This window comes from Nyctereutes procyonoides, unplaced genomic scaffold (genome assembly GCF_905146905.1).
Source record: "Nyctereutes procyonoides isolate TBG_1078 unplaced genomic scaffold, NYPRO_anot_genome, whole genome shotgun sequence".
NCBI classification, from domain to species: Eukaryota; Metazoa; Chordata; class Mammalia; order Carnivora; family Canidae; genus Nyctereutes; species Nyctereutes procyonoides.
The window spans coordinates 35,264,125-35,277,453 of record NW_026575024.1 but is presented as its reverse complement, the minus strand read 5'-3'; the positions used below and the strand labels follow the sequence as shown (position 1 = coordinate 35,277,453).

The 13,329-nt window shown below is 39.0% G+C and overlaps 1 protein-coding gene across 1 annotated transcript in view; it reads left to right on the top strand.

Moving 5' to 3' along the window:
• Window positions 1-13,329, top strand: part of PAK5 (p21 (RAC1) activated kinase 5) — a 156,269-nt gene that overhangs the window by 53,478 nt on the left and 89,462 nt on the right. The window contains exon 2 of the mRNA XM_055304136.1: window positions 3,966-4,178. Coding sequence (XP_055160111.1) covers window positions 3,975-4,178 — 204 coding nt within the window. The 5' untranslated portion in view covers window positions 3,966-3,974. The remainder of the gene's footprint in view (window positions 1-3,965; window positions 4,179-13,329) is intronic.

Here is a 13,329-nt window from a genome sequence, read left to right as displayed (position 1 = left end):
GGCATTTTTCATGTACTGTCACAATTCACTGCTAGACGAATTAATCACATCCTGTGTGAGTCCACAGGGAGAGGACCCCTGAAAGCTTATGCCTTGTTTCCTCCAGACTTGCCCAAGTGCCTTTTTCCTTTGCTGATTATGCATACATTCACTATAATATATCACAGATGGAGTGCAACTGTAAGCTAAGCTTCGGTGAGTTCTTCTAGCAAATGAAACTTCACAGTGGTCTTGAAACATCCACCTCCTGCCCCCACTGCCAACATAGGGTTATTGTGAGTTTTAAGTGTGAGTAGACACAATGGACCTTGAACACTATGCCAGCTATAGACTAAGCCTGGACACATCAGAGAGAAGAAACCAGATCTTGGATTTTTACAAGAGTCCCCTACCAAATATGTCTCTGCTTTATGGTGTAAAAAGCATCAGGACTCTTTCACCTGAGTGTGAGATTCCTCACTGCTGTCAGAGCAAATGGCCATCTCTAATGAATTATCACCATACGCCATGGAGGTTCTCTCTCTACATTTAGTCAAACGTGACCTTCACAGAAACGTTGCTTGAAAATATAGGACTTTTTAATTTTCCTTTCTGGTTCCTTCCTTTATAACTCATTAACTCAGACTTACTAGATGTGTAACACTGTATATATAAGCATTTAAATTACAGTTGTATAGTATCACAGGATTCAGTGTCGGTAAATTCAGCCACAGGTTTCCTCTCCACAACTGCCTTATTTTAGAACAAGAACAATATTCATTCATTGATATTTTCTTTTTTACATTTTCATTTGAATGGCATGGCAACCACTGGGACATGCACAGTCAGGAAGGGAATAGTAAAACATTTCTATTCTGGTGCTAAAAATATTTGACCTAGCATTTTCAGTGCTTGTTCATGTATAAATCCATGCAAAAGAATTATTCTCGTGGTTTTTCTAATAATTGCTACCTTGACTTTTAAAAATGGTCATAAAGTTTATTAAAACATCAAGGAGACTCAGTCAACACATGACCAAATTATATTTTCAAATTATTTTTGTTTTTGCTAAAAAACACCAAGAGATAGTATATATATATACCCACTTACTTATTTGGCATTATTTCCTGGCCACTAAAACCTTCCAGGCCTTCATCCAGCCAGAGAGTGGCATCAAAATCAAGATTCCTCTGAATTAATGCAATTGTATAACAACTAATATAGTTACACAAATTGGACATTATTACTTAAGACTTTGAAGCAGCTAAAGTAGAAAGAGAAAAATGATGGGCATCTGAAGATAAAAGGTATAGGATGATAAACAGGTCTTTGCTATTAGCATTTTCTGTGCCAAAATTTACTCCACTATGTAATGACTTAGAGTGACAGCTATTTATTGTATTCTGATTCTGAAGATGAGAACTTTGGGTCTAGCTTAGCTGCATGGTTCTTCTGCTGGTTTTGACTGGCTCATCTGGTAAATAGCCACTGGTCAGCTACATGGCCCTGCTACCAGGGTTGATAGTTGGTTGGGCTGATGGGTGGCTGGACCACATGGTGTGTCATCCTCCAGCAGGATGGCCTGGCCTTGATCTCAAGCTGACTGCTGGTTCCAAGTGCAGCAAGAGAGCAAGGCCAACATACAAGATCATTTCATGCTTGTGTCATGGTTTCTTTTGACCCAATGGTGACAGTAAATTACATATTCAGGCCCAGAGTCATTTGAGATAGACCCACTCAGGGACATGGATGCTGGGCGGCATAAAACATCTGGGGGCCATTGCTGTGATCCTCTACCACAGCTGGACTCCTTTAATTATTTACATTTTACTTGGGTGTTCTCAAATGTTTAAAATCAGCTGACTTATATTTATTAACCATGTTATAGTAAGGTACTTGAAGATTTTTTTTTAATTGTGTTATGCTCTCTGAAGGAGAGAACACATCAAGGTGTTTTGAGCCCCTTGTTATCTTTTATTGATTTTTGTTTATCACCTTATATTAGTTTTCCAAATTAGTCTGAAGTAACAAGCAGGATGGATGGGAAAATGGGTTTTGATAGTGTCTGGGGAGTTAAAGCTGTGAAAAATCTGATCACTGTCAAGAGAATACATATCCATCCAGTGATGTGGTCTATATATGTCCCTCCAAAGCCCGTATGTTAAGCTCCTAACCGTCAAGGGGATAGCATTAGGAAGTGTGGGGCCTTTGGGAGATGACCAGGTCATGAAAGTAGAATCTCATGAATGGAATGAGTGTCATTATTAGAAGAGGACAGCGAGAGCTCCCTTTTCCCTTCGAACATGGGAAGTTCCAGCAAAAAGACAGCACCATCCAGCCCTGTCTAGGTACTCACTAGACACCAAACCTGCCAGAGCCTTGATCTTGGAATTTCCAGAATCCAGAACTATAAAAAAGAACTGTTGTTTATAAACTACCCAGTCCTGGGTATTTTGTTATGACAGCCTCATAAACTAGTAGACCTCAGCAGAGGATGGAATAGCAACTTGAGAAAACTTGAAGGCAGCAGGAAGACTCTCTTTGCCAAGCAGTGATAACTGGTTAAAAGATGAAACAGTTAACATCTTCCCTTGCCCTCTCCCTTTTATCTATGGAGCTCCTACCCCAGGTACTGGTCACTGAATAAATGTATTGTGCTTGTGATTTTAGTCCATCAGCAAATATTTCTTGAGCCCTACTATCCCAGGCACTGGCCCACAGTAGTGAACAAGCCAACAGTATCCCTTCTCTGGTGGATCTTCCATTCTAGTAGGCAACACAGACACCAAGCATGCCGTTACACCTAATTAACTGACAGCAAGTGGATATGTGCTGAGAAAAATATGTATATAGAGCTGTACAAGTATATCACCCACCCCTTCAAGCCTAAGGGCTGAGATGAGGCTTCTCCACCAAAGCAACATCAAAGCCAAACCATTATCATGTATAGTGCCTGCAGCAGTGTTGTCAGGATTCCCCTAATGATCATGATTGTCCTACTCACAATAAATTGAGAGAGATAAAAGCAGTCACACCCAAGATCATAGTGAGTAGGTGAATCCATGAAGCAACACAGTGACTATTTTACTTATTTTCTAGAGGTATCCTGGTCATAGACATGTTTTAATTAGGTAAACTACATTGTTTCAAACAGGCAAAATACATTGTACAAAATCCTAAATATAAAAGTGGCTTTGTCCCCCTGCAGGTTCCCTTCTCTCCTCTACAGGCAATGCCAGTCAAGTTTCCTGTGTATTTGTTCACAGATCTATTTAATATTTGCAGTGCTTACTTTGTGCCAGGTGCTTTTCAGAGTGTTTTACAAATGTTTACTTTTTAATCCTAATAATAATTGTATGTGGTGAATATGATTATTAACCTCACTTTTCATATATATATTTGTTCAAAGGTTTTTAGATTTTAAGTGCACACCAAACTTTGATGTGCTTCTCCCTGTGCATTAGTCAGTTTTTGCTTTGCTAATACCACATAACAAGTCAGGAATCTTAGTGGCTTAATTATAAACATTGTTTTCTTAGAGTCACCTGTGGCTCAGCTGGGCATGGCTCCAGACTAGAGGTTGGATTTGGGTCTGCTTCATGCATCTCTCCTTCCAGGATCCAGGCTGAGAGAGTATCATCCACAAACATATCTTCTAGCCAAGTGGCAGAAACACAAGGAGGAAAGTGGAAACACACAGTATCTTCCAAACCCTCCACCCTGGACTGTACAGTCCATACTGAAGCAGGTCACATAGCCAAATCCAAAATCAGTGGGGCAGGGAACTATATTCCGCATGGTAAGTTCAAGGAGAAAAATTAGGAATGAAATATCTAATTTACATATCCTGAAAATCCAACTTTTATCTTTTGCAGCTGATACATAGAGGAATAATTGAAAAGATAGAAGTACAAATGAATAATTTTCCTATAGTCTTCTGTCATCAAGATCTAAACAGCAATCTCTTTTCTGTTTGCATTTCCCAGGTTTGCATCATGTTTGGAAAGAAAAAGAAAAAGATTGAAATATCTGGTCCCTCTAACTTTGAACACAGGGTTCATACTGGCTTTGATCCACAAGAACAGAAGTTTACGGGCCTCCCCCAGCAGTGGCACAGCCTGTTAGCAGACACGGCCAATAGGCCAAAGCCCATGGTAGACCCCTCTTGCATCACACCCATCCAGCTGGCGCCTATGAAGGTATGGCGAGGATTCTGTCTTAAGTTGGTTCAAGAAGCATGTTCTCTCCTTTGATGCAGTGCACCATCTTTACAGGCAAGCTAGAAAAAATGCCTAAATCATGCACTTGTTTTTAAATATCCAGTGATGATCTGCACTTCTTCTTCAGTGATTATAATGTTCACCACTTATTGTAAATTGCAGCACATGAAAAGGAACCTCAGCTTTCAAGTGTGAGATTTAAAAAAAAAATCAAACACATAAAATGCAATCACAAAGTAGAAAAGTCTCATTTCTACTTTAAAATGGTGTTTGCTAGTCTTCATACTGAAGAATATTATTTACCCCATCTGATAAGTGTTGGCGATAATCTCTGATTAAATAGGCAACCTTTACATGTTTTGCATTTGCCCTCAGATGCTCATTACATTAGCTCATTACATTAGCAGACATCTGAGCTATGAATACCTTTTTCTGTGTAAACATGAATATTGACTGCATTGTATTTAAGTGTTTAGGCAAAACAAAAGTGGTTGCATTTTTAGAGAATGCAAAGAAAGATGCCTAGATGATAAGTTACAGGAAAGTCTTATAAAAAATATCATGTGAACTTAGAATTGTGATTCCATCATTCATGCATAGTCTTGGTCAATCTATTCTGGTTTTGTCCTGTTTTGTTTTCTATCCTGGTATTGAACAGGTAGGTGTGTTCAACCCAAAGATAATTACAAATTTTTCTCTGTATTTTGTGAATTTGATTTTCTGATAAGATTCTGAAGCTTTTCAGGCCAGCTAAAATGTAGAATACTCAAAAGATGGATATTTGAGAAGATATATCCTTAGGGACAAAAAGGAACCCCCAATTTAAAGCAGGTATTGATTGATATTTATTAGAAACTGACCAATTAACCAATTCTGCTTGACATTAGGCAATATCCTATTATTGAATAGGGTTTTCTCCTAAGAGAAGGCTAATTCTTCACTAATGAGTAAATAATATGGTGGGCAATATCTAATAAGAAGTTGAGATTAGAAAGAATTTGCTTTTTATTTATGTTTATTTTTCTCCTATCCCAAGTTTTTATAAAACTCAGACAATGGAATGTGTATTGTGCCCAGAAAAGTTCTCTGCCATTGATCCTCATGGTGAAGGAAAAATGCCCAAGTAAAGCACAATTAATGAGTGTGGTTATCATTTGATGAGGAACATTCTAGAAGGAGGCAGAGTCTTAGTGTAGCATCCTAGCTGAAGGCCCAGGACATGTGCTGTCTCATTAGAGAGTGTGTTTATTATTGGATAAGGACAGAGATCATTTATTCACTCATCTAGGTGGTTCTTCACTCATCTAGCAGGTTCTGGCTGGCACTGAAGGAGGAAGCTCCTATCTCAGTGATAATCCACCACGCTTGGTGGATGTAGGACTTAACAGGACTTCTAACTTACTTCTTCCATTTATCAGAAGGGCTGGCTCATTATCCTCCCTGACAGAATTTGTCAGCCCTACCATGAGTCAGAGCAAGGTTTCCTAACTGCCGAGCTCCTGAGCCCTAGGATTCTCATATTCACTATATGGGCTTTCTAGCCCTGATGCCCCAAAAGTGAACCTTCAGCCTGTAGGAAATGAAAATATGTGTTATAGACACTTGATTACAAACCATAAGATGACTGGAAAATACATCTCCAGTATAGACCTACGCCTGAATTTTGCCTGTGAGAAAGAAAATAAATACAGGTGAGGAGTGATAAGATGATAGTCAGTGAGGTTGAATTTTTCCCAGAAAGAGTAGAGTTAATCAAACGCTTTTTAACTGAAGGATACCCAATAAATCCATACTTGATACTCTCACCAACTCATTTGGATTGATCCTCTCCTCCAGATCCTATGAGTGAAATTAGCACTGTTGGACCTTATCAGTGGTTCAAGAGAATCCTGCTGACTCCACCAGCCTCTCTAAGGAAAATAAAAGGCTCAAGAGGCCAAAGTATGCCATGTGGTTTGGATGATCCCACATTTTGGAAATGCCTTCTCTGGAGAAGTCTTCCCTATTTTTAACATGTTATAAATCATGCAGAATATATTTCACAACTCAGAACAATCCTTGAAATAAGAAGCTCTGAAGGAATTGGCAAAGCAGTGAAAGGAGTTATGCAGACTTAAAACCATTTTGACAAAATAATTTAAAGTAGAATCAACAATTTTAATTTCTTCAGGTTGTCCTTTAAAGGGGACAAAGAAAAATAAGAGATCATGACATGAAATCAGTAAATGGGAGAAGCCTATAAGTGCCTTCTGTTATGGCAAAGTGCCGTTTCTCAGGCATCTGTTAGTAAGCTTCAGGCGGGCTGGTTCTGAATGGAAATTCACCATTGTAATGAACTCTTCTCTGATTAGAATTTCAACTGTTCCTATTCAGAATTTTCTTTAAATTGCATGTCACTCTTACCAGGACACCCTCGTTCTATGTAATTTATTGAGGTCAGTGTTTCTCAAACAATATAGTCCATAAAAGTCACCTGGAGGGCTCGATCGAACAAGATTTCTGGGCCCATCCCCAGAGTTTATGATTCAGCAGGACTGGGATGGGGTCAGAAATTTGTATTTCTAATAAGTTACCAGGTGATGCTGATGCTACTGGTCTGGAAACCACACTTTGAGAACTTTGATTTAGGCAATTATAAAGGACTGTATCCACGTACACTATAATCAATATAGGTTGATGCTGGCCAGGATTTCCAAACACTCAGAAATGTAACCAGAAACCACAGGTTAGTTCAGACTTGTGTCAAAAGTTAAAGTTCATGTACTTAAGCCAAAGGCATGTAGGCAAACTGATAAAACTTAACACTTAGAGGTGGAGAGTGCAGGAAGATCCTTTAAAACACTTGGCAAGTATCTTCAAGAAACTCCTTTTCCCATCTAACATCATTCTGTCCACAAAACATCATAAGCAATATCACCAAAAGTACTTCCAAATTAGATGCATTTATAAAATGGCAGGTCGAAGGGTCACGTTGTTCTTGGCCCTTGCTTCTCAGACTCGGGCTTTCATCAGAATCTTTTGAGGAGTTTGTTACAACCCAGACTCCTCAGCCCCAATCTAGAGATTCAGATTCAGTAGAGTCTGGGGTGGGCCTAGTGGTTTTTGTGTTTAACAAGCCTTCAGATGAAGCTGATGCTCCTGAGTAGGAGGGAGGGGCACAATATTAAAAAGTCTTTGTAACTTCTACCTAAAGTAAACAGAGCATATTTTAATATTTGCTTCATGGTTTTTTTTCAGTTTCAAGTAGAGGTATAGAAATAATAGTATTTGGCATATTGAAATTTCATTAAATGATGTCATATAATATTCTTCAACTTGCTTTTTTGCCTATCATTGTTTTGAGATTAATTTCTAAATAAACTCATTTTCTACATATCAATATGATTTGAGTTTGTTGGGGTTTTTTTCTTTTTCTTTCTTTCTTTCTTTCTTTCTTTTTTTTTTTTTTTGTTTATCCATTTCTCTACTAAGGGATACTGGCAAATGCTTGCTATTTATAAATAATATTGTCATAAACATCCATGTTCATGTCTCCTTGGGTCCATGATGAGAAGTTTTCTTGTAGCAGTTCTCAAAGTGTGGTCTCAATTCCTCTCTTGAAGAGAATCTGCAAAATTAAACCTATTTTCATACTACTAAGGGGTCATTTGCATTTTCTGCTCTCACTCTCTCCTAAGTATACAATGGAGTTTCCTAGAAGCTACATGATGTGTCTTGACATCATTGGTCCGAAAACTATGTGCTTTATATTCTTATGTTTAAAATGTTTCTCAATTTTAATTTCAAATACAGTAAAGGTTGATATATAAAACATAAACCAAAGTATTTTGGAGTCTGTCCTCAATAATTATAAGAGATTCTTGAGATCAAAGAGTTGAGAAACACTGTGTTTGGACTGACATCAAATTTTATTATATGTGTCCCTACAATTTGCTCCTCACACTCTACTGATGGTTTGGGGGTGGGTTTTTTTTTTTTAAATAAAGATTTTTGTCTTCTCTAGCTGGCTGATACTCTTCTTGTCTCTCTGTCCATCTCAGATTATTCAATGTAATGCTGCCTCCAGTTTAGTGTCACAGAATATAATTTGTCTAAACCAAGAATTTCAACATCAATGAAAATCCCTACATCCTTGCTCACCATCCCCTTCTCTAATCTATCTTTCATCAAATCCTTTCTGACAGTCTCCTTTTTTATCTTTTCAAGTTTGAAGATGCACAGAAAATCCCAAAGCAAAATTGCTATGCCTGGGTTTGCTTTGTCTTTGTCATCTTTGGTGTTTTATAGTCTTCTGAAGTGAGGTTCTTCTTCCTCATTTACCCCCTACCCTTGGCCATCACATCAAAAACTACCTTACTCTGAGAAACAGGGAAAATCAAGAATGGTAAATGCTCAGGTCTGGACACCCTGTTCTTGAGGACTTGTGCCACTGTTTTGTATTCTCCCCTAGTAGAGCTTGTGTAGAAAGCTCATCAAAGAATGCTTCCAACATGATTACTCTGTAATTCTCCACTCTCTTTTCATGATTCACAATTTCACATTCAGGATTTATGTCTTTAGAGCCATGTCACCCTTAGTTTAGTTCTGTTTCCATGGGATTCACCATTTCCTTGAAGAGTTTTGTGATCAACTTTCTTGAAATACAAGGCAACTCTCTGACATTTTCTGGCATTTATTTCCTTTTGACACAAGGGAATAGTGTCTCCCAAGGATCCTTCTCATTTCCACATCACTGATGGGCTCTTTCTCACCGGTCAGAATTAAATTTGGAGGGATAATTTCTTTTAGTGCCGCCTCCACCTTCTGAGAGTTGTAACAAAGGGGTTCATACTGGACATCAGATGGTTGTGCTCTTACCTGGATGATACCTGCAGCAATTCTGAGAGCTGAAGGCTGCCCCATCATGACTTCTTTGGCCCTCATGCCTGTTTCATGTCTTCTAACATGAAAACCTCATACTCCATCAGCTGTACTGAGTGGCTCTGGCCCTTTTATTTTCATCCCAGTATTTTCCACTGGATAGCCTCTTAAAGCTCATAGATTCCCCATAATTTTTTTAAGTCCCTGTGACTGTACATTTTCTTCCTTTTAGATCTGTTTCTAATAAAATATATTATTGAACATAGAAGCACATTTCTTACAACACGAAATTCAATGCCCTGGTGTTCACCCAGCTGGACACTTAGAAATGGAAACAGGAGAGCCCAGGGAGTCAGCACACTGGAATAGAGGTCCAGGATCTGCCAATTCACAAACTGCGTGGCTTTAGATAAGTGGCTTATAGACCTCTTTGAATAGAAGTCTCTTTATCTGTAAAATCTCTTTCAAGCTTATATGGCCAGATCCTAATTGTCTAGGAACTTTGGTGGGTGGAGAAGAATGCATTCTGTTGTTTGTACATTAGATTAATAATGTCATAAAATTACAGATCTGTTAAGCAAGTTTTTTAGAAAAATATCCCTTACTACTAAATTAATTCTGTCAGTCAAATTATATATTTAGATATTCATCAAATCTCCCAAGCATTTCAAGAAAATCAAGTTTTCTTGGTTGCTTCAGCCATAAACACTTTTTTTAAAAAAGAGTAAATGCACATAAACGAAACAGTAAATAACATAAGATAAAAACAGGGAAGCAAACCATAAGAAACTCTTAACTATAGGGAATAAACCAAGGGTTGCTGGAGGGGAGGTGGGGGGGCATGATGGGTAAGTGGGTGATGGGCATTAAGGAAGACACTAGTTGTGTTGACAACTGAGTATTATATGCAAGGGATGAATTACTAAATTTTACCCCTAATACTAATACTACACTATATGTTAGCTAACCTGAATTTAAATAGAATCTCAAAAGAGAAAAAAAGACATAAAATATCACAAGATCATGAAATGTATTGTTAACACCAATACTTGAGCTTCCTATAAAAAATATTGATAGTGCCATTATTAAGAATGTACCCAGTATTGTCAACCTTTGTTTATTAACTCAAAGCCAGTTCTGAGATCTGTATCTTTAAAACCCACAGGATGCAGAAAATTTTACATTAATTCACTCATTCATTCATTTATTGAATGCTCAGTCTGTGCCAGGCATTATTCTGGGTGAGGAGTTGCCTATGTGAATAAGAAGCACCAGGTGCCTAGTATGGGGAGCTTGAATTTTCATGGGAAGCAGATAATGATCATTTAAATAAGTAAACCAACATAGTCTCAGTAGCAGTAAATGTGATGAATATCAAACATAATAATATAAAAGAACTGAGGATTTGGGAAGCTATTTGGAGCCTTTGAGTAGAGTCCTTTTGGGAAGGTATCAAGTGAACCAGGAGAAGCCCAGAAGGATAGAAATTCACAGATGGAAGGAAAAACCAGTGCAAAGGCCCTGTGGTGGAAACAAGCATAGAGATTTTAAAGGGCAAACAGATTCCCATGGGGCTGGAGCACAGTGATTCAAGGAGAAGAATGGGAGTTGTGGTCAGATGGGTAACAGAGTCTGGATGGTGTTAGGGCTTTCGAAAGCCACAGTCAGGAGTTTGACATTGGTTAAACCACCATGCATGAAGGACTCCAGTCTCAGATCAAGAAATTGTTCTATTATGAGATGAATTGATTCGTTTAAAAGTCAGATCCAATTTAAAGTGTGCCAACTCTACTGATTTGATAGGCCATCCGGCAGGTTTTAGGGACATTATTAATTAAATGACTATGAAGAGTTGAGATTCAGAGAGTCCTTCTGACCATATGATTGTGACAAACCTTCCTAGAGAAGAAATTGTGTGTTCTAAAGATTTTTTTTTTTTGAAAAGGGAAATGTTATCAGAAAATGAAATCTGGGGATGCCTGGCTGGCTCAGCGGTTGAGCATCTGCCTTCAGCCCAGGGCATGATCCTGAAGCCCCGGGATTGAGTCCCACGTCAGGCTCCCTGGAGGGAGCCTGCTTGTTTCTCTCTCTGCCTCTCTCTCTCTCTGTGTGTGTGTCTCTCATGAATAAATAAATAAAATCTTTAAAAAAATTTTAAAAAAGAAAATGAAATCTTTTGGGCAGATTACCTGTATTTTAAAGCTTCTCATCAAAATCACCACCTGCAAAGACCTACAGCAGTATCTGTTGACTGAAACCAAGGCATTTACTAGGAGAATGGGTTATTAATCCTTTGCTGAAGTTATCACTAGTTTCTCCACACTTGCAAAAACAGTGAGGACAACAATTCTTCTGGTTCCTTTTGCATTCTAGAATTCCTCCTTCCATTTTCAGTGTACTTACTCAGCCTTCCTACAGCCACAGAGACTGTGGAAAAAAACATCACACTGGCTTGCCTAAAGTCAGGGGATTTGGGCATGATATACCCTTTGTTCCAAAGGAGTAGACAAAGCCAAGACCAAAACCAAATGTATTGTATGCCTTCATTTCTGTGATCCAGTCATTTCTGGAAGCTTTTAAAAGCAGTTTTCCCTTGTATCAATGAGGTTCGTACTTGATGAATCCCATGCCTACCCCCGTCAAAAAAGTAAAACCCATCATTAACCACTTATAAGTACTGGTACCTATTTCTTCTTTTACTGCAGTGTTTTACTGAAGCTCCCTTAACATTACCTTTACAAGGTGGAGCAGCCATAAACTCAGATGGCCTAGTTGTTACTCTAGAAACAGCAAAGCCTGATGTTTTCCAAGGAGAGGGATCCCTTGAAGGAAAGTGATCACCACAGGTACTCACCCCTTCTTTCCTAAAGGAGGAAATTAGCCTCGCTCCTCTTCCAGGCCTCTGGGTGGTTCTTCTCATAGCCAGGCAATTCTGTAACCACAACCAAGAGGATCCCACACCTGCAAATCACTGAAACAAAGCACAAAATGACTGGACTTCCCTATTCTATGATCCTGGAACTTGGGAGATGGATTCTAGGCTTCCAGTTAAGATTGGACCACTGAGACCTCATGAAAGAATGGTCATAGTCACTCCCTCTCAAGAGTTTAGTATCTGCAGTAACCCTCAAGACCAATGTAGACATAAATAGAATGTACCATGTATTAAATAATTGTCAATAATGGGTTGTATTGGAAAGTAATCTATGACTAATGGATGGTTAGGTCTATTCCTGAATGGCTCCTGCATATTTGCCAGTGTCCCTGCAGTGACTGGCCTCCTCTAAGTCTGGAGGGGAGGTAGAGCAGCTCCCACATAGTGATAGGATACAGGCAGGGGTTCTGTGTCCACCTCATTGTGATTATTTGATCCCAGGGCTAGTGCTATAGCAGATGCTGGTGTGAGGCAAAGCAGGCATCAAACTTATGGTAATCTGTGGATTTTGCAGAAATATCCTAAGAAACAGTCTGGACCTTTATCAAACACTGGAGATGTTTGTACAGAGTACAAAATCTTTAATATTATTTGTGATGATCTCATAATAACCATTGAATAGTTTGAATTCAGTTGTGTAGATGATGGAACCAGTTGTATAGATAAAGAAACTCATGTTCTACTCCAAGTGGGTGCTGAGCCCCATCCTGTTTCCAGGCAGATTTGTGGGTGGTTGGTGGGTGAAGCCTCTCAGTTTGGGAGTCTGGGTTGAAGACAGTTTAAGGAGAAAGAGACAGGGCCAAGACTGTAGGCCAGGGTGACTGGGGCATTACCTGGCCTGGATAAAAGGAGAGTCTGGATTCAGGGTCAAATTTGACAGGGCTAGAGATCATGGGGAGATGAGAAGCCCTGGGGGAGGCATCAAGGAGACCTGAGGGATGGGGGACTACAAATCCTTCAGTCCAACCTCTAAAGTGTTAGAGAATCCCGCCCACAGGCAGTGTAAGAGGTAACATTTCCTTGTCCTGCATTGGGAATCAGAGGGGGTTCGTTAATTTAGAGATGCTGAGTTCATTCCTCAAACCAGTGCTCCAGAATTTAGGTCAAAGTTTTGGACTCCCTGAGAGGTCAGAGAGAATTACCTCTTTCTTGGAGAGGACTGTGATTGATCAATTTGTAAAATCCACCCAATTTCTAAGTCAAATATGATGCTAATATCAGAGACTCAGCTGCATTTGACTGTCCCATACCCTTTTTCTCTTCCTCCTCTACTCTTATTTCCAAATGGGTTAATGATTACTTTGCATTCCCCTCACCTCCAAGGTATTTGCTTTT